The 22318-nt window shown below is 43.9% G+C and overlaps 1 protein-coding gene across 3 annotated transcripts in view; it reads left to right on the top strand.

Moving 5' to 3' along the window:
• Window positions 1–1851: 1851 nt before the first annotated feature.
• The window catches only part of casq1b (calsequestrin 1b), a 45086-nt gene continuing 24619 nt past the window's right edge, over window positions 1852–22318 (top strand). For all 3 annotated transcript variants that reach the window (XM_080792935.1, XM_080792934.1, XM_080792933.1), the window contains exon 1: window positions 1852–2371. In XM_080792935.1, the coding sequence (XP_080649061.1) occupies window positions 2129–2371 (243 nt within the window). In that variant the 5' untranslated portion in view covers window positions 1852–2128. The remainder of the gene's footprint in view (window positions 2372–22318) is intronic.

The raw sequence follows: 22318 nt of genomic DNA, 5'->3' as shown, positions 1-22318 counted from the left end.
TCTTACCTTTCCTCGTGTGTCTTTATCTGCGGTGTAAAGTAACTATAAGTACTATACTTAAGTAAAAATGTTGAGGAATTTGTACTTAAACAGAGTATTTCCAACTATATACCGTAGTTTCCGGACTATAAGCCGCTACTTTTTTTCCCCCCATGCTTTGAACCCTGCGGCCTATATACAACGGCGCGGCTAATCTATGGATTTTTTTTTACATCTAAGGGCCACTAGGGGACCTTCTAAATCTATTTCTATGGCCACCTGTGGCTTATATTCACATGTACACATGTTTTTTTTCCCCTAAATTTAGCTGGTGCGGGGCTGATATTCAGGTGCGCTTTATAGTCGGGAAATTACAGTAAATGTTTAGTTACTATAGTTACTTTGTAGATTTTGGTTATTATTGTCACAAAAACACACATTAACCACCTATACGTACGTTTCGGCCATTTGCAAATAGCCTGTTGTTTGGAAGCTCTTGTGTATAGCGAGTGCTCCTATAAAGCTCTCCTCCTCCTCACTGTATACTATCAAACGTTTGTGACTTGCATTACACAAAGTATGACCATAACGCATTATATAGACACGGCCTTCATATAAAGTGTCTCCATAGCCCTGCTTGGACCGTGTGGAAGCCAACGGTGTCCACGCCGTTGTTCCACCCCGAGGCCTTTATTTTTAGCCAGTATCAGGTTCTTCTTCCACAAAACTTAATATGGCCATGGAATCCTCTGGAGCCATATTTTACTCTCCACTTCACCCGTCCGTCCGTCCGTCCAGGCGGACATACATCCATCCATGCCCTCATTCCAACGTGACAGTTAGTAGTTAGTATTCTCCCCTATAAGCCCTTCCCTCATGGTTTGCGTATAGCCTATATTTTACTAGCTTGCATTCTCTCTCTGTCACAATATTACATACAGTATACTTACTTATACTGTATCCCCCCCATTACACTGGACGGGCACACAGGGCAGCAACAAAGTCTCTCCACTTACAGTACTAACAAACCAACTACATGCGCGCGCACACACACACACACACACACACACACACACACACACACACACACACACACACACACACACACACACACACACACACACACACACACACACACACACACACACACACACACACACACACACACACACACAGTGCTACTGTATGCTATGGAATAGAAACTGCTCACAATATAGAATAGTGACATTAGAGTATACCGGTATTTCGACTATAAATATGCAAAGCAAAGAAATTGTCTGACTTATTGACTTGCCAAATAATTATTATATTGTACAACTTAGTTGGTTACAAACAAACCAACTACATGTGCGAGAGAGCGCACGCGCGCACACGCACACACGCACACGCACACACACAAATATGCAAAGAAATTGTCTGACATATCGACTTGCCAAATTATTATTATAATAATTTACAAAAAAAAAAAAGATTTCTGAATGAATTCTTATACGTTTTGAAATAAACCAATGGGAGAGTAGTGGCATGGGGGGGGTGGCCCTTTGCAGCCCACACTCTCAGACAGGTGGCTGCATGGAGACGAGGAACCAAAAAGATAGCTCCGCCCCATTCGCTTGCCCATTTGCTATTTTCTTGACCCTTACTCAGCAGCAACCCCCCCCCTCTCCCACCCCACCCCACACCACACACACACACACACACACACTCGGACACTCACCGGTATAGGCAGTAGTGCCTCCTCTCCAATAACCCCTCCCCCCCTCTCCCAAAATGAAAATGACCACGTGCGTGCGGTCACCACACCGCATGTAATCCTTCTTTCTTTTTTTTCTTTTTTAAAAGGGGTGGCTCGGCACTCTGACCTGCTCTTCTCTAGCCGGTCGCACACACACGAAGGAAACGACACGCGGACCTTGTTCCTGGTGCTCCCCCCCGATAAGTCCAGCTGCTCTCATTAGGAACAACGCTCCGTGTGTTTTTATTTATTTTTAATTAATTATATCCCCACCCACCCGCCGACCACCTGGCTGACGGACAGCCGCTGAGCCACCACCCTCTCCTGAAAAAAAAAAATATATATATTTTTTAAAAGCAGGTTCAGAGTGTGTGTTAGCGTCTTTTTTAAGCTAAGTCGACCTATACTATAACGATGAAGTGGGCCTGGGCCTGGTTCGTGGCGGTCTTCCTCCTGTCGCTGGGGAGCCTCTCCTGGGGGGAGAGCGGCCTGGAGATCCCCGAGTACGACGGGAAGGACCGCGTGGTCGACCTCACCGCCAAGAACTACAAGTCGGTGATGAAGCAGTACGACGTGATGGTCATCTACTACCACAAGAACGTGGCGGGGGACCGCGCCGCCACCAAGCAGCTCCAGATCGAGGAGCTGGCCCTGGAGGTGGGTAGTTATATTTATAAAGCCGTTCTTCTGACCTGAGATCAGATTCATATACGAGGTTTTTTTTCCGCACTGCGGACGGACACACACTGGTCTGATTTATATAATAACCCATTCTGACCTGAGATCAGATTAAAAAAAAAAATGTGTCAGTCGTTCTTCGATTTTTCGAAAAATATCAGACCTACACGAGCTCGCTATGAGCTTGTAGATCTGCTATTTTTCAATAGCTAAAGCATAACATGACCAAAATGGGTTCCCGTTCAGAATGGGTTAAAGCCAAAGGCCTTTTTTGCTTAATGGTTTAACTTTAAGATGTTGGGCCTTTTCCATGCGGGAGAGACCTTGCATATAAGGGTTCGATTCCCCGGGGTGTTACACATTGGCGCCGTGTCCCGATGGGTCGTGGTGGTGGTCACGATCCGGGAGGAGGTCAAAAAGGGGGTGAGTGTATATAGACACAGAAGTCCAATATCTCTGCCCCCCCCAAGCCATGGGCAATTGTGCCTTTTTTGTCTTAGTGGTTATAAGATGTTGGCTTTTCCACGCGGTTGGAGACTTGGATATCCCGGGTGTTACATGATGTATACTGAGTGTCTTTTCTGTTTTCTGTTATTGTGGAAAATAGCAGATCGACAAGCTTTATATAGCCGGAATACGGATGCGGGGGGGGGGGGGGGGGGGGGTGTTTGCGTGGTTATAGTTGTGGCTGGCAGGGAGCATGGGGGGGGAGGGGGTCAGCGGGGATAATAAGTGGCGACCAGGAAATGAAGGAGGTTTATTGGGCATGGAACTTGGAAGTGAGGGTTCCCCCCTCATTTGCCGGGCAAACACGAAACTTGCCCCGGGCAATGTGCCTATAATTCTGTGTTTGGGGGGTTGTTGTGGTGTGTGTGTGTGCCATGGGGGTGCAGCAGGGTATGGAGGCGAGACGAGTTGTTGCAGAGGCAAGTTTCAGAACAAGTTGGCCGAGGGCCCCTTCCTTTGCCAAGCAGCATGAGTGACACTCATACTGGCCTTCTGCCCCCACAGTGGGGTGACAAAGTGACGGAGTAGTATGGGGAGAGGTTGTCGGTGCAAAGCGTGACAGGAGGGAGGGTGGTGTATGGTATGGGTGCACTCGGTGACATCTATCTATCTATCTATCTACGCTGAATTCACACCAGTCACACACCCCGGCTAGCCTGCGGCGGGTGAATGTTACATTATACATAGTGCGGACATTCACAAGCCAGGTGCGCTAAAATGGGGCGTGTCCGCGTCGCGCTGCTCTGAGTGGACCACGGTCAGCGGCCGCACCCCCCCCCCCCTCCCGGCAGGGAGGAGAAGTAGAGAGTACAGAGAGAGACACTCGTCTCTGCCAGCTTGTTTAGCAAATAGTTTATGTGTTTTATATAGGTGCAAATGATGTATGTATTTCAGGTGAGAAATCTAGGCCATGAAGTTCCTTTTAAGCCATTTTGGGCCCCATTTGGTGTTTTAAGCATTATGTTATACTTTAGGTATTGAAAAATAGCAGATCTACGAGCTTGTAGGTCTGCTGTTTTTGAAAAGTCGTGAAAATGTGCCGCAAATCTTTGAATATATATTTCAGAGCGAACATTTTTAACTCAAATATTGGCTTCTGGGGGGGGGGGGGGGGGGGGGGGGGGTCCCTGGAACTACATATTTTGAGATGGGGGGTCCGTCGTGGCCCAATAGAGATAATTCTGGTTGTCCTTGACATGAAAAAAGTTGAGCACCGCTGACATAGAAACATGGATTTTTCTGAATTCTTTTAGGATTTAGAAGCCTTTTTTTTTTCAGTCCAAAATGGGATAATTAATCTCGATCAATCTCTCACCACACAAAGCGGCAGTGGCAACGTTGAACTTTGACCCTTTTCAATTTGAGCTGCTTCTGTCTCCTAGCCACATGGTGCAGGGGTAAAGCGTGGTTCGCTAAATCTCCATGAATGCGTCGCTTTCTCTGAACATGGCATATAGCACACAGTTCCACCGCTAGCTGTTGTGCATTCAGCAATCCGTATAGAAATTGACCCAGTTTTTTTAATTCTGGCATTTGTGGGTCCACACTGCTATACACAGTCCATGTTCAGACAGAGGTATAAGGGAGTTTAGAGGTAGCAGAGGTGCCGTAATGTTGAGCGTATAAAGTATCAGGGTTTCTTGATTAAAAGAGACTTTCTCCTCGACACGGTTATACTTCCGAAAGGTCTGATTCGGAAACCATTGGCGAAAACATGGCCTATAAATGAATGTGTCATACTTTTGCAATTATGAATCATGACGTGCAGTGATTTGCTCTCACGACCTGTGTGTGTGTGTGTGTGTGTGTGTGTGGGGGGGGGGGGGGGGGAGTAACAAAGATTTTCGTGTTTGCTGATGAAGTTGACGGGAAGCAGCGTGCGTGTGTGCGGATGTGTGGAAGATCTGATTATATATACAAGAGAGAGAGAGGCAGGGAGAGAGAGAGAGAGAGAGAAAGAGAGGAATTAGCGATGATGTGACAGTGAGTTTCAGAGTTATATATTACAGTTGCAGACGATTACATCAGAACACACAAGCTCTATTTGTCTTCCCTTTCCCCCACCTAGCAAAACATGACGTCCTATATACTGTGCCACCGAGTATACCTAAATATACGGTATATGAGTCAAAGTACATGCCTGTGGGACCATTTGCAACCTATACAGAGACTTTTGAAATTCCCTCCCATTGACCAAAGGGAAGAAATGCTGGTCTCTCATAATAGTTTGGCTGATCCCAGAGAAAGTTTGAAGTGATTTCAAAGTGAAAAAGCAGTGTGCTAGTCCCTCCCCCTTATCGATTCTCTGAGATGTTCAGTTTGTATACATTAGATTATTGTCGTTTGTTACAGTACATTTACAGATTTACAAAAATGAAAAGGCGGAAGTATAGAAGGCTCTTCCGGGTGCTTCAAAACGCCACTGAGCAACTTCCACCGACATGAATATAGTGGGGGGGGCGGAGCTTCGCGCCAGTTCAAACAAAAGTCACACAGAACTCAGCCAATCAGCGAAGTTGCACATTTGACGCTATAAGGTCGGCCAATCGGTTAAGCCGACGGGTAGAGCAAAAATACAGATATTCTGCTTTTTTTTTTTTTTTTAACCCTGGCCCAACACAATTATCATTATAAAAAGACACAATTCAACCACTTTCCATCCACTGACATTATAGGCAAAACCACTTCCAAAATGTGGTCTATTTTATGAATATATATATATATAGCACTTAAAGTCTCACTGTTTAACTTTTCTTTAATTAATACATTAAAATGTTGTCCAATCTGTATATGTTCATAAAATATAACTATTCAATGTATCTGCATGGCAAGCATGCAGGGCTCAATTAGCTCAATGGTAATTCCAGCACTTCAACCCAACATAAGTGCTGCTTTAACACAAAGATTCACTGAACTATAAATTGTGTACGATACCCGTCTACTAGTCTCCCATTATGCTATCAATATTTCATCGATATATCACCCATATTCAATTTAAAACAAATCACACTCCTGTGAAGTGAGGGGTGCTCCGTGCTCTTATCATACAATATCACATTCCGGTCATCACGATTGGCGTCTTCAATTTTCCGCCCTCACTTTTTTTAATCTTCAATATATATATATACTTTGCTCAGCCAATCATCAAATCATCGCTATGGGGTGATCAGCCAATCAAATCATCGCTAAAAAATTCACACCTCCATCAAAAAAAGCTAAAAACAAACAAACAAACAAAAAAACATCCCACATTCACATTTTAGTCTAGCGTTTCAGGCCCAACGCATGCGGCTATACATATAGGCCCCTATTTTCGTCACTGCCCACCTTATCTCTAAACTCCTTATCTTTTTTGAGTGGTGCAACCACTCCAAGGAACAGCAATGTCCGTGTTGACCTATGGTGTCCGTTCACCCGTATGTGTTGTTCACCTATGTGTGTCCGCCTATGTGACGTTAATGAGCACCAGTAGGGGCGCTGTCGTGCCAGAAACAGAGAGACAGTGCTGCACTGTTGCCTGCTAATGAGAGAGAGAGAGAGAGAGAGAGAGAGGGGAGTTGCACCACTCAGTTCACACGGGTGTGATTCTTTTCTTTACTATTTTGAAGAACATTTGTTCAACTAGTATATAGCCATTAGCCAATCTACAATCGACAGTACGTTGTGAGCTTGTAGAGCGGCTATATTTGAATTATTCGAATGTATAGGGCCTGCATAGTGTTCGGTGGGGAGACTGAGGCTCTGCAGGGACTGGACTACCTTCTCACTGACTCTCCCAGAACAGTGAGTGTCCGCTTACAGTGTGCAGTGTGCCTTATTGCGGTGCATGCTGTGGCTGGTATATAAGTCACCTCTGGAAATAGCCTGGGACAGTGAACGCTTAGCCAGGGGGGAGGCTATATACCAGCCCTCAGGGGAGAGAGAGAGATAGAGAGACACAGAGAGAGAGAGAGAGAGAGAGACACAGAGAGAGAGAGAGAGAGAGAGAGGGCGTGAGCACACCTTCGCCGCACATAACGCGTCCTCCAGGCATCTCTTCCGGGTTTTTTTTAAACCCATTCTGACCTGAGATCAGATTCTAAAAAAAATGTCTTCTACACATCCTGACAGTTTTCTGAAAAAGCTATATGTTTCCATGTCAGTCGTTCTTTCAGTCGATTTTTCAAAAAGAGCAGACCTACACAAAAGCTCCTATGAGCTTGTAGATCTGCTATTTTTCAATAGCTATGAAGCATAGCATAATGCTATAAGACCAAAACGGGTTCCCTCGCACAAAATGGGTTTAAACAGCAGGTGGATGGAAATGACGCTTCGACGACGCTGCAAGTTGAAGCCGGGCGCGAGCGCCATTTCCATCCATCATAGGAAGAGAAACCTGCTTTCTTGCTGCTTCTTCGCGTGTTCCCGCAGAGAGAGAGAGATAGAGAGAGAGAGAGAGATAGAGAGAGAGAGATAGAGAGAGAGAGAGAGAGAGAGAGAGAGAGCGAGAGAGGAAGACGTGAATGCTCGCTGCTCTTTACTGCTGTGAAGGCCATGTGACAAGTGAGATAAAAAAGCGACCAGGTCTAGGAAAACAAGCCCAAAAGAAGCGACTATATAATAATAGACCACATGAGCACCTTAAAGAAGCTATGAATGTAATCTATATACATCAGATTCTTTTGTTAAACCATATTCTGAGCTTTTACTGTATAGATCTGCCATTTTCAGGAGAAAATATATTACATTTTTACTGGTATATGGGGGGGGGGGGGGGGGGGTCCCCACTGCTAGCAAACATATTTGCAGATAAATACATAAAATACAATGAGAATGTTTCATTCTCACTGGTTTAACCCATTCTGGGAACCTTTTTTTGGTGTTTTAAACATTATGTTATAATTTAGCTATTGAAAAATAGCAGATCTACAAGCTCATGGCTCACGCTATACGAGCTTGTAGGTCTGCTATATTTTTGAAAATTTGTGAAAATATTTAATTTCAGAAATGTAGAAGATTTTATTTATGTATTCAGGCCTAAATGGGTTAAACAAACATTTAGGGAGAAAAACAATACTCACGTTATAGAAACAAAGTTCCCCAAAAATAACCGCAAACCTGCAAACTATATACCACAGAAACCCAAGGTCGCTTATAATAATAAGCAGACATGGCAACACTAGGCTGTGACGCGTCGAAGGCGTCAGTGTGACGCACGTCGAGTCGGCCACACACATGCTCTTGACATCCTGCCATTATCAATCCTGAATGTAGCCAATCAGCGCCCAACGAGCTCCCAGGGTGTTCGGCGGCGCCAGGGACGCTGAGAATAGCTGATAATTAGCACCCAGGAAGTATGAATTATTAAGAGAGAGCCAAATGTTAATTGCTTTGGAAACCGTGAAGTGTGGTGTGGTGTGCGTGCGTGAGTGAGCGAGCGAGCATGCGTGCAGGCATGCGTGACTGCGTGTGTGACTGCGTGTGTGTGTGGGTGTGTGTGTGTGTGTGTAACATGAGTATATATAGATAAAAAGTTGAATTAACTTCATTCACAGAGCCGTAAATTAAGTCCCTACCTCTGCATGAATGGCTAGCTGGCTGTAGAAACATTTGTCAACATTAGTCTTGACTCTTGACCTGTTCTCTATACATTCCACCAACGAGGGATGTTTTCCATTTTTCTTAGACCCACATAAAGGGTATTTCAGGGCGTGGCCGAATCAGACATTCCTTCATTGGGTAAAAAGAAAAACACAAAAAAAAAGATTTAAATTATCCCTTCGCTAAACCCCACCCCAAAAGCGACTGTCCAATGCCACTCCAAATAGTTTAGCAACCGTTGCTGAGGACGGCAAAGCTTTCGTCACCTCATGGCTGTCAATGTTATTTTGCATGGCTGTGTTGTTGAACACGTACACATCTTAACGACTCACAACTGACCCTCCCAGGTGATGGCAATAATACCAAGTCTTACCGTGCATTGCATGAAAACTCCTGTCGGACGGTTGGATACTGTTTCTCCCTCTAACATTTCCTCATATTTCTAGTCAATTGAAATAATGTCATGCACATTAATTTTGTCCAGTCACAGTGCATAGCCTGTACTGCAGGCCGGCTTGACTAGTTTTAGAAGACATGTAAAAAAATAAAAATAAAAGCCACCGCTCATCTGCTGAAGGATTTAGGTGAGGTGCTTTTCAGGTCTATTGACCTTCGTCAGGCAGCTCTTTGCTACTGAAATGATCGATTAATTTATATATGGAGAAATCCCCGTCATTTAACATGCATCTCCATGGGTGAGAAGGAAAGTTGCCATGTCATCTCCATGGGTGAGAAGGAAAGTTGCCATGTCACCTCCATGGGTGAGAAGGAAAGTTGCCATGTCACCTCCATGGGTGAGAAGGAAAGTTGCCATGTCTCCTCTCTCAGCAAGCGTTGCTAACGTTGCCTATTATTGGAAAGGAGAAAAGGAGGCAACTGGAGCAACTCAAGACAGTTTATTAAGCCCTTATGTTATACGTCAGGTCACGACGACCTGACGAAGATGTAACTGAAACATCGAAACGTTTTTTTCTATTTGCCCCCCGATAACAAAATAAGGGCTTTTAAACTGTCTGAGTTGCTCTCCAGTGCCTCCTTTTCCTCCTGTAACCTGTCCTGCCATCTGAGATGCACCAGACAGGCCTTCCGTATAGGCTATAGAGGCGCGGTCGGAACTCCCTTGTGCCTAGTGGAAAGGTTGACTTATAGCGAAAGGGGCTAATTGCATTAGGGAACGTATAAGTACACATTGTTAGGGTTAAACGGGACCGCTAAAAACTGTTCTAAACTTTCCGTAATTCTGCCAACAATCGTGTCCTTTGAGACACACGTCAGAGTTTCTGCAGCGTCAAACACAGAATCACGCGTGACGCTGCCGTTGATCCCCTTCCCCTATTCGTTCATACTAGTAGGACATGACATATAATTATAAAATAAATCACTGCTAAATTACTTTTCCCCCCGCCCCCCCCCCTCGTTAGGGTCAGACAGAAATGATGAGGTCATCTAGTGATAATGAAACCATATAGCTCTATGATGTCACAGCTATGAATAGACAGACAGAATACATTCAGAATACTTCTCCTTAACATGACTCACACTCGGGGTTCAACTTGTAAAAAAATAGGTGTGTGTGGGTGTGTGTGTGTGTGTGTGTGTGTGTGTGTGTGCGTGTGTGTGTTTGTGCCTGTATGACCAGTCCAGAATGGAACAGAGTCTTACATTGTGTATGATCGGTAGTAACACATGTGAAGGAAGTATATGGCCGTACACTATAGTACGTGCATAATATGGAGACAGATTGAAAATGGGTGAAGTGCCCCTTTAACCCATTTAGGCCTGACGTCAAAAAAAAAAAAAAAAAGTCTTCTGAAAGAAGATTTTTCAAAAATAGAATGAGCTTGTAGATCTGCTATTTTCCAATAGCTAATGTATAACATAATGCTTAGTTAAAAAAAACAAAAGGGGTTCCCTTTAAGTCCTGCAATCAATTTGTTACATGAATGTTGTTAGAGATCGGTTGAGGGCCAGCCTGCTGAATCAAGCCTCTCCACCTGCTGCTACTATTTAATGTAGCCCTATACTGTACTACTGTACTTACACACGCACGTACACGCTCTACACACATTCAGCACGTTCATTTATCGTTCGTCTTATATTATGTTAAACCTATACTTGATTCTTTTCATATAGGTTTCCTTTCTCAGCTGCGCTTGTGTCTTTTTTTAAATAATTGTTACCTTATTATGTACTGCTTGAATTCAATTGTGCGAATAAACAAAAACAAGTCCATTGTACTGATGAACAAACGGCATTGTGTAATTGTCTCCACCAGGCCGAAGGCATGGGGAGAGAGTATGTTTTGCACTCCGTCCGTGTGTGCGTGTGCGTGTGTGTGTGTGTGTGTGTGTGTGTGTGTGTGTGTGTGTGTGTGTGTGTGTGTGTGTGTGTGTGCGTGTCCGTCCATCTGTTAACAGCTAATCTCCGGCAACGTTAACCCGGCCGATGACAAATTGTGCACACACACACACACACACACACACACACACTCCCTGGATGCCAACGATGATACTTGAAATCTTTTACAGACTTTTCTACTAGGCTGAGGAATATATCCCACCCTTTTCACATTGGCCTGTCATAGCGCCACCAAACAGGTGGATTTTTTGCAAAACACATTTTTTGGAACAAAATGCCTCAAATCATCCAATTGCCATCCAAGGCGTATATATAAGAAGAAATGGCACCCTTTTCACATTGGACTATTATTATAGCGCCACCAGGAGGCCACAACCGTGCACCTGCCCTGGTGGACACCCGTGACATTTGACCCTACAGTTTCCATGAAGTAGGATATTGCTTCATTTATAGTTGTTCCTTTATTTTGACAATGATGGATTATATCGATGACACAATGTGAGGAGGTGGGCGGGGGACACTGATGGTATCTGTCACTATGTCTGTGTGTGTGTGTGTGTGTGTGTGTGTGTGTGTGTGTGTGTGTGTGTGTGTGCGTGTGTGTGTGTGCGTGTGTGTGTGTGCGTGCGTGTGAAGAAACGATCCTTCCCCCCTTCCTTTTTCCCCAATCTGTACATAATTATCTTTTTCTTGAAATTATGTTATTTCTGTTGCTATTGATGACATTGAATTTTGTTGTTATGAGAGAGAGAGAGAGAGAGAGAGAGAGAGACACACAGAGAGAGATACATTGAGCTATATTGAGAAGAATGGTGACAGAGGGAGAGTGGAAGAGGAGAGAGAGAGAGGCGAAAGTGCAGACACATCAGAAATGCTGTCAGCCAAGAAGACAGGTTGGATGACCCCCTGAAAAACCCTGCGCGCACACACGCACGCACGCACGGTCGCACGCACGCACACACGCACGCACACAAAGATCACCAACAGACTCAGCAAATTACAGTCAAAGCCGTCGCACCAAAGATATTCCTGATATTTCACCTCTGACCTTGCCTGTAACCATCACCACCCTCTGCAAGGTAACACCAGAGAGAGAGAGAGAGAGTGGTCAGTTTTAAGGGGTGTAACGATAATAGTATCATCGGAAAAATCTATTTTAATTTCAAGAATCGAAGTATATCGAAATGTAAAGAGCAACATATCGTATCGTTTGACTTTGCATCGCATCGTATCTCGTTTTACAAATGTGCGTTGTATTTAGCCATTTTAAGAAGGAAAAAAAAGAAAAGGAATGGTTTAATTACTTTTTACATTCCATATTGCTACACTCGGTCCATTGATAAACGTGTGTAATCTCTGTGTTCCTGTCAAGGCACGAGTTTGTGTTCAAATATAATGTGTATGTATTTTAACATATTCATATCTATATTGATACATTTCCCCTTTAAAAAAAAAGCTGCATATCCACGTTTTAACACGGATTGAATTTATTTGCTAAATAGTTACGGTATCGATTTTAAATCAATGTATCGCCATGAATGAACCAATATCGTCCATGCATCGCATCGTCGACCATGTATCGTGAAACGTATCGTACCGCATATAAATAGCAGATCTACAAGCTCATAGCGCGCCACCGAGTGGCGCGCTACGAGCTTGTAGGTCTGCTATTTTTTGAAAATCGAAGAACGACTGACGTAGAAGATTTTTTTAGAATCTGATCTCAGGTCAGAATGGAAAACTGTCAGGATGCAGAAGACATTTTTTAGAATCTGATCTCAGGTCAGAATGGGTTAAAATGTATCACCATTACACCCCTACATGGTATGGTACTGATCGACAAAAGTATGCTCGCTATATTCGCGTTGCGAGAAATGTTCCCTCGCAGGCTATTGAATGTTTGGCAATTGAATGTGCATGTGGCTATTCAATAGTTTGTGTCAGATAATTGGATACAGAGAGAGAGAGAGAGAGAGAGAGAGAGAGAGAGACAGTACAGTGCAGTACCGTACGTGAGTGAGTGAGGTGTGGGTGGGACGTAATGACTGAATGATTGAAAGACTGACATCTCGGTGAGTCACGGGAGAACGAGTGAGAGAGCGACATGGCTCCGCTCTGTGCAATAAAAGCAGTCAATCATCGGCGTCTTTGGAACGTCGACGATGACACTTGACTGACAGCGATGCACATTATTCTTTTTTATTTTATTATTAGAATGTAATGTTCACTGCCAGACGCCAGAGAGTAGTGCACAGGGCCCTATAGTCTCAGCTATATCTCTCTGCTATCAAGTCTAATATCGCACTAGTAGTCACTTTAAGCCATTAAAATCGCGGGAAAGCATGTCCGTGTCATTTTAGATTTTCGCTACGCATAGCAACAGCACGTATAGCCTACATATACTGTAGAACAGTGGGTCTCGGAAATAGCAGGATATACAAGCTCACGCTGCGTCACTTTGAGCTTTTGAATAATAATTTGTATCTTTTTTTAAACACAAATATTCTCTTTTTTATACATGTAATGTTGGGGGTCCTTTTGTCACCCATATTTGGGCATGCCTGACAAAGAACTCCATATATGGGATTAACTGGGTGGGGCATTCATTTCCAACTTGCATCGTTCCAAGTAGGCCAGTGCCCAAAGGGCACCGCTCTAGTTGTTTGAAAAGCCCCATCTGTGTCTCTCTTCACAAGGGCACCAAGTGAGTGCCTTTTCAAGGCTTTCTGCAATCTGTGCAGGTGTGTGGGCTCACTCCACTCAACTGAGTGCAGGTGTGCCAATTCTCAGTCTGACTCCTCCCACCTGGAATGGGGCAATTTTCTACAATGTAGCGCGAAAGGACTCTTTTTGTCATGATGTTATACTTCTAAATGTTCTGTGATCCTAGTTTTGAGAGCTCTCTAGAGGTTTTTCCCCCAATAATTTGCTATAGCCCACACAGGGGCATTTATTATAAGCATATACGTAGATCACATTGTTAGTTTTGCATGATGAAATGATACCTCTGATCTTGAATACTTGGAATATGTTGGTTTGTGAAATGACACTGTTGACAGTTGTTTGCATGCGTGGTTGCCTGGTTCCTCACCAGCATTTCTTTTATAGCAGTGGTTCCCAAACTATTTTCGCCGTGCACCCCGTTACCTCCCGGCATAGCTGACCACCCCCCCCCACACGTGTAAATGAAATATATGAACATATACACATTTTTATATGTGCAACATTATGTGACATTTTATTCTAAATTGGCCGCCTGCATATGTCGCATAAGCTAAATATATACACATACATTTCCTATATCCACATATGTGCATACAGTATATTACACATAATATATGTACATATATGAACCTGAATATGCCATATTCTGGCATATGTTCATATATTTAACCCATTTAGACCCGAGGCCGATTCTAAAAAGTAATGGCTTCTAAATCCTAAAAGTTTTTCAGAAAAAACCTATATGTGTTTCTATGTCAGTGCATGGTGCTCAACCTTTTTCATGTCAAGGACCCCCAGAATTATCTCTATTTGGCTGCGGACCCCCCCCCCCCCCCCCCCCCCCCCCATATCTGAAAATATGTTGTTCCAGGGACCTCCCCAGAAACGAAAGATTTGAATTAATAAAAAACGGTCGCTCTGAAATATCCAAAGATTTGCGTCACATTTTCAAGGTTTTTCAAAAAAATAGCAGATCTACAAGTTCGTAGCGCAGCACTCGGTGCCGCGCTATGAGCTTGTAGATCTGCTGTTTTTCAATAGCTGCAGTTTGGGAAGCCCCGATTTATAGAATCAGCCTCAGGTCTTCATGGGCTATATATGCCACATATCGCCTCCACTCGAAAAGCAACTAAGTACATTACCTAAGTACAGTTTTGAGGTATTTCTACTGTACGTATGTCAAGTACTTTTACTTCTCCACTTATTTGACAACTTTAGTTACTAGTTACTAACTTACTTCGTACATTTTGAGTATCACAAAACACTACAACAAAACATACATTAAACCACTTCAGGCCCTTTTTTTACAATTGAACACTTTCTCCACCACTGACACCACTTCTATGTTTCGACTAGTAGTGCCTCCTTTCCTTTCTACCTCGTCGAGGCCGCGGCCTGAACCGTTATAGTCCGCATTTCAGTCGAGTATACGTGTCTGGTTGAACTCCGACCTTTTTGCCTGTATACAGTAAATGCCTTGTACGTATATAAGTCGCGGCGCTCTCCGTGCGTGCGTGTCAGTTTACAGCTGACACGTATGTCCCTCTCTTGTCACCGTCGACCCATGCACCACCGCGCCATGCGTTATATAGGTCCTTTTTGCAGCGATAGCACTTAGCTTACATGTGGAGAAAATGGACACTATATATATGAGGTGGTCCATCTTTACTTGGTTTAAAACGTCACTCTCGTTTTACAGGATATACTATAACCCATTCTGACCTGAGATCAGATTCATACGAGGTTTCCACTGGACACACACACTGGGTCTGATTAACCCATTCTGACCTGAGATCAGATTCTAAAAAAATGTCAGTCGTTCTTCGATTTTTCTAAAATAGCAGACCTACAAGCTCGTAGCGCGCCACTCGGTGGGGCGCTATGAGCTTGTAGATCTGCTATTTTTCAATAGCAGGTTGCTTGAGTCACTGTTTAGATATTGCATCGGGCACACCCCTGTCCTATATAAAACCCATTGTAAATTAATGTAATTTTTGGGGAACATATATAAATTATATAATATATATATATAAATGAAATAAATAAGTAATTGAAAAAGCACGGCCCCCTGATAGGACAATATATCAGTCACCCGGACCAATGAACCGGCGTTTTCAACAATTCTATATCATGGTTAAAAAATGGAGTTCGAAGTCGCAATGGGTCTATTATGGGAAAAGTGTGTGTCTGAATATATATATATATATATATATATCTAAATATACTGAATAAAGCAACTGTCTGGGATGCTCGCAAAAGTCACATTAATATTACCCCAAGCATGTTTGAAAGGGAAATTAATATCCTTTTAAATACAAAAAACATTTACTCAGAGAGGGGAGCTTCTCTTTAGACCTTAACTGACAATATTATGACCTCAGCCAAAAGCATAAAAAGTAGCAGATCCGCGAGCTCGAAACGCGACCCGAACTAAGCGACGTGTTTTAAGCGCGTCGTAGCCATTTTATTTTAGGTTGAATCCCGAAAAGTTTTAGGACAACCCAACCCAACAGAGACGATTAATGCAGCTACATCACATGCTGTGAGGGTATAGCTATAAATGACCCCGACGGCAATTATAGCCACACCTCGTTTTCACCCCCTTTTCTTAATGTCATTCATTCCCGTCCTCATGGATTCCAACATGGACATATGATATGCATCTCGTATTAAGATAATAATGCACGGCTGGGGGGGGGGGGGGGGGGTGGGGGGACCAGCCGTGCACCGCCGCACTGTTATAGAGCCAAGGAGAATAGACACATTTTGCTACAGTAATACACCCAGTCACTTGTTGTTAACCCATTCTGACCTGAGATCAGATTCTAAAAGAATGTCTTCTACATTCCAGTGCTATCAATGCACTGAAAGGGGACAAAAATCCTGACCTATACAAAGATCTCAGTACATTCTGTGCGTCGATCTCGTCCACCCTATTGCTAATTACCCAACTCTAACCCTATAACCACAGTCTTTTAATTTTGATTTTTGCAACCCATTTTTTCACCCAGTGGTAAATATCTAATGTAATCCTGGGCGCTACACTTCCTATGCCAACCTGGGACGGGGGGGGTTCTAGCCTCACAGCTATAGAACCCAGGACCTCCTAGCTGTGAGGTGACAGCACTACCGACTGTGCCACTGTGCCGCTCCTAACCTATACATTTTTTTATCCCACGATTTTGTAACACCATTTTTCACCCCTGTGTCAATCATCTAATGTGATCCTGGGCTCTACACACACCCTCCACCAACCTAGTCCCCCATATATGGGGGACAAGGGGAGAGCAACGGACTTGAACTCATGCTTCCTTCATGCCCGAGTGTCCAAGTTGCTCCTTTACACCTGACAGGGGGGGAGTTTCCCTGGTTGGACGTAGCGCGTGGAAGGAACACGTTATTCCAACCAGTTCCTTTCCCCTCCATCAGGCCTAACCTCAGTCTTAACTGGTCACGTAAGTTGCCTGACCTCATATCAGTCTTTTTTTGAGGGGGGACGCTCATTGACAATGAAGGGAAAATGTATACGTCATAAATGTGCCTCATTACGTCATATTGTCTCTTTATCGTCAATGCCGTTTAATGTTTGTGTTTGTGCACCGTTTTTTTTTTTTTACCATCACCTAATCAACATGAGTTATAGACTATAATATATTAGCGCCCCTCACTTCACACGGGTGTGATTTCTTTTGGTTTTGGGGCTTTTTATGCCTTTAGCGAACAACAGTAGATACAAAGGCAGAATGGGGAGAGAGATGGGGAGTGACACGCGGCCCCACGTGGGCCCCTGGGCCGGTAAATCTTTGCAGGGCCCCCATAGCGCGCATGCATGTGTGCAACATTTTTATGTTTGTCAGTGTTTTTATCACCTTTTTGACCTAAATTTAACAAAATAAATGGCCAATGAAGGGACCCCAGGAGCCCATTTCAGGGTATCAAACCTATAGTACCTGACGGTCCAATTTCCCTGAAGGGTCCCTGAGAGCCAAGGGCCCCCATGGGCCACGGCCCCACTGGCCCCAATGGCTATAATTTGCCCCTGCATTCAAATGGTCTGATCAAACGTGACGTTGTCCCTTTCAGTGCATCGTCGATAGCATTGGAACCGCTGGGGAGACGTGTACTCCTCTGTAGTAAATATTGACCCCGTTAATTATGAGAGTCATTACAAATGCATGGGGGGGGGGCAGCTATAGGTGCACACAGGGGTTTATGGCCTGTGTGTGTGTGTGTGTGTGTGTCATTTATATTATGTGTGACCTGAAGGGCTCGGAGGAGAGTGCGTCTGCATTGTTCCCGTCTCATCTCCGCAGGCTGTCGGCGTGGCAACCGCCGCTATAACCAAGCAGGCTCTGCTATATATACGAACAGTTCCTGAAAGAGACTCATTTCGTGATAATTTGTCTTCATGAACTATTCGGGACTATTTCACCGTGTTTGGGTGAGAGTGAGAAGACCGCGGGTTGGATTTACCGTTGCGCGCCCCCCCTGCTACAGTGTGCGTGGCAATTATGCCGCTTCAAAGTGCCACGCTGGCGACCCTGCCCTCCTCTCCTTAACTTTACGACCACTACTAGGGCCATATAAATGCTTCCCACTCTCTGACAGAGCGCTGCATAATGACCAGACCCGACAGTGGAGAGAGAGAGAGAGAGGCTCCAGCTCATTGGCTCTGTCAATCACAGAGGGGCTTATATATATATATATATATATATATATACACGGTGGGGAAGAGAACTGAACTGACTGGGAGGATATAAGCCCATTCACAGAGGGGTGCCCTGCATGGGCGCGGCCATTACCGAGGTGTAATCCATGGAGCAGGTGTTCCGTATAGGCCAGGTGTAGCTAATCGGTGCTGTTGCAGCTTAATGGTATATACACCTCAGTAATGGCCGCCGCACCCAGGAAACCTCTGTGAGTCGGTCTATAAGCCAAGCTATAGGACGTGTCAGAGACGGTGTTGACTTCTAAGACTACGACGGAAAACGTTTGCCGTTTTACACCGAGGAAAACGGAATAAGAACTAAATAAAGACCAAGCCATGGTGACTAAAACTATGATTAAATGTTAAACGTACTGACAATTTTGTCGACAAATAAAAACGGACTAAAACGGCAGGGAGGGACTAGTGGAGAAGAGATCCAGTAGAACTAAAAGACAAGTTATTTTTATGTTTGGTGGAATGCTGAAAATAGTAGATCTACAAGCTCACGCATTGTGAGCTTGTACAGTAGATTTTCAGCAAGTGTAAAATCAACCATTATGACGCCATCAAGGCTAACAAGGCTTTATGCCATTTAAGCCATTATGACGCCATCAAGGCTAACTAAAACACATTTTAGTCAATTAAATCAACTGTGGATTTAGTCTACGGAAATCTTATATTTAGTCGACTAAAACTATAGACTAACACTAAAACATTCCAGGTGACAAAAAATGTAATTTATTCAAAAGACTATATGACTAAAACTAAATCAAAATAAATTGCTGTCAAAACGAACACTGGAGACGACAGGCTGCTCTCTGCTCAGCCCATGTCAGCAGTGCAGTGGAAAGTAACTAATTATATTTACTCAAGTATACTGTACTTAAGTAAAACACAATGTTGAGGTACTTTTACTTTACTGGGAGCATTTCCAACTTTCAGTATCTCTACGGCCTTCATCGGGCTATCTTTATGGATAAAGGCCGTAGAGACCCGAAACATTGCTAGTTCCGTAATAAACTATTTCACTGCATTTGAAGACATTATACAGTACAGTAAAACAGTTGAGTACATATGTTTCCAACCACTGAGCATGTGTACTACAGCAGTGTGTGTGTGTGTGTGTGTGTGTGTGTGTGTGTGTGTGGTGTGTGTGTGTGTGTGTGTGTGTGTGTGTGTGTGTGTGTGTGTGTGTGTGTGTGTGCGTGTGTGCGCGTGTGTGTGTCTGTCTGAACGGCAGCCAGATCCTTCTGTTGACTCTGACACTAAGCGACACGGAAAGCGAAAACGGCTGCCAGGTTATAGGCCAGAAGAATGTATAACCACCACAGGACACAGGGATCTCATTACCCCGAATTACCCCCAGTCCCCCAGAGAGGGGGCCAAAAGGCCACGTCCCACTGGGCCCCCTCTTACCTTCTGAACTCTATAGTCTATATAGCCCATTTAGGGCCCCCAACGTCGATATTATAACAACAGTTTAAAGTGCCATAACGTTAAGACGAGCTGAAATCCAATTATGCACTGATTGCCATGGACGGTATAAGACGAGTTTTTTTGATTATTTTTTTTTTAATCCATATTTTGAAAATTCCTCTAATCTGGTGTACAGGTGATGACATGCTCATTACATGCATAATAGAATGAAAATGTATTTATTTATTCTTTTATAATGGGCGAATTGGTAACCAAAGCCTAAACTGGTGACCACCAGGTGGCGCTGAAAGAAAATGTTCGCTCTGAAGGATTATATTATATTCAAAGATTTGTGCCGCATTTTCACGGGTTTTTCAAAAATAGCAGACCTACAAGCTCGTAGCGCGCCACTCGGTGGCGCGCTATGAGCTTGTAGATCTGCTATTTTAGCTAAAGTATAACATAATGCTTAAAACTTAAAACACCAAAAGGGGTTCCCGCCCCAAAATGGGCTAGATAAGATAAGATCCACGTTTCTTCTCCCATAGAATATCGTTTTCTTCTCGATCTGCTATACTTTCGATACTTTTGAATTTGAACCCCTGACGGTATAACCTGAACGTAACAGCGTCGTTGAACACAATGAGGTTTCCACCCCGTCAGAGACGATATATATATATATACAGTAATACTGTATATTGACCCGATTAGCTGGTAGGAAATTGTCGTCCCCATGAGAGAAAATCACTTGAACCTGATATGACTGGGGGAGTCCTGTCCTTGGTCCGCTGATTTAACTATATCAACTACGGTAATCTATTGACTGAAAAAGAGCTGTTGCTACGGGTTGTGAGCTTGTAGATCTGCTTTTTTTTTTGCGGATCCCCCCCCCCCCCCCCCCCCCCCCACACACTCATTTATTTATTCATAAATAAATACATGTTGGCATCATTCAGAACTTTTCACCAGGCCTAGTGGTCAGTGACAATGGCGTTTAGTTTAGCCTTCATATAAATTGCCCATAATGTAGAATTCCTTCATCTCTCGCCTGATGCCTGCATAAGTACTGCAGGGCGAATCCATTCAATGTCAAGCGCTGACAAGCATTTGTATGACTCCTGACAGCTGGGTAAAAGTGAGCAACATTAAGATTTTTGTCTCCACCAGGCCGAAGGCATGGGGAGAGAGTATGTTTTGCACTCCGTCCGTGTGTGAGTCTGTCTGTGTGTGTGTGTGTGTGTGTGTGTGTGTGTGTGTGTGTGTGTGTGTGTGTGTGTGTGTGTGTGTGTGTGTGTCCGTCCGTCTGTCGCCAGTCCGATAGTTCATATTTAAATTGGCTAACATTGGCTTTGAAAGTTTGCAGGATTGTGTGTGCGTGCGTGCGTCTTTTACCAGCTAATCTCCGATGACAAACTTTGCACACACACACACACACTCCCTGGATGCCAACGATGAAGAACCTCTGCCCCAAATTTCCAGAACGGCCCGTTATAGCGCCACCAGGAGGCTGACTTTTGTAAAAACACATATTTTTTTTATATTACTCCTCCAGATTGCAGCATGCAACTTAAGTGAAATCTTTCACAGGCTTTTCTACTATAGGCTGAGGAATATATCCCACCCTTTTCACATTGGCCTGTTATATAGAGCCAACAGAGTTTTTTGGAACAAAATGCCTCAAATCATCCAATTGCCATCAAAGGCGAGTGCATGGTTTCACGTCCAAATGAGTCTATATATATTGAGGGGCGAGCCACTAGTCTCGAACTAAAGAAAGAATCACTAATTCAGCCCGCAAGTGGTATTAAAAAAAAAAGCATGGCAGAGGACTTCTATAGCAGTGTGTGGCTCTCAAACTTTGTCAAGTCAAGGACACCCACGTTTATCCCATTCTGAACGGGAACCCATTTTGGTGTCAGCACCATGTTATGCTTTAGCTATTGAAAAACAGCAGATCTACAAGCTCGTAGCGCGCCACCGAGTGGCGCGCTACGAGCTTGTAGGTCTGCTATTTTTGAAAAAAATCAAAGAACGACTGACATTTTTTAGAATCTGATCTCAGGTCAGAATGGGTTCATCAGATCAGCGCGTGTCCTAGTGGAAACCTCGCATGAATCTGATCTCAGGTCAGAATGGGTTATATATAGGCATGAAGAAGCATTTTCTCTTGGTTGAATGTGACGGGAGTTACGCTTAGGTAATGTATCCGCGGCTGACATGCTGACAAGACATGCTGACCACGGCTGCGGGTGGCTGAGATGTTTGTTCGAGAGCGGCCAGAGTCATATTCCATGTATAGCCCCGAAAGACACCCAATGCTTTTCTGGGCATAGAGAAGGGGGGGGGGGCGGAACCGTCTTCCGGGCCGAGACCGCCCTATTGGCTCAGTCACTAACCTTTGTGCCCGGTTCTGGAGTTTTTTGGGGTTTTTTTGGAAAATAATTTTTGGTGTATAGACCAGTGCTTCTTTGTGCCAGGAAACCCCAGAAGACGTGTAAATAAAATAATAATAATAAAAAAATAGCAGATGTATACACAAGCTTGCAGCACGGCACAAAGTGACACGCAAGTGAGCGTATAGATCTGCTATTTTTGAATAGCTATAATGTATAAATGGATAAAATGATTGTGAT

Source organism: Protomyctophum bolini (assembly GCF_963924005.1).
Source record: "Protomyctophum bolini genome assembly, chromosome: 20".
NCBI lineage: Eukaryota > Metazoa > Chordata > Actinopteri > Myctophiformes > Myctophidae > Protomyctophum > Protomyctophum bolini.
The sequence above is the reverse complement of the archived record's forward strand: the minus strand, read 5'-3'. Positions and strand labels throughout refer to the sequence as shown.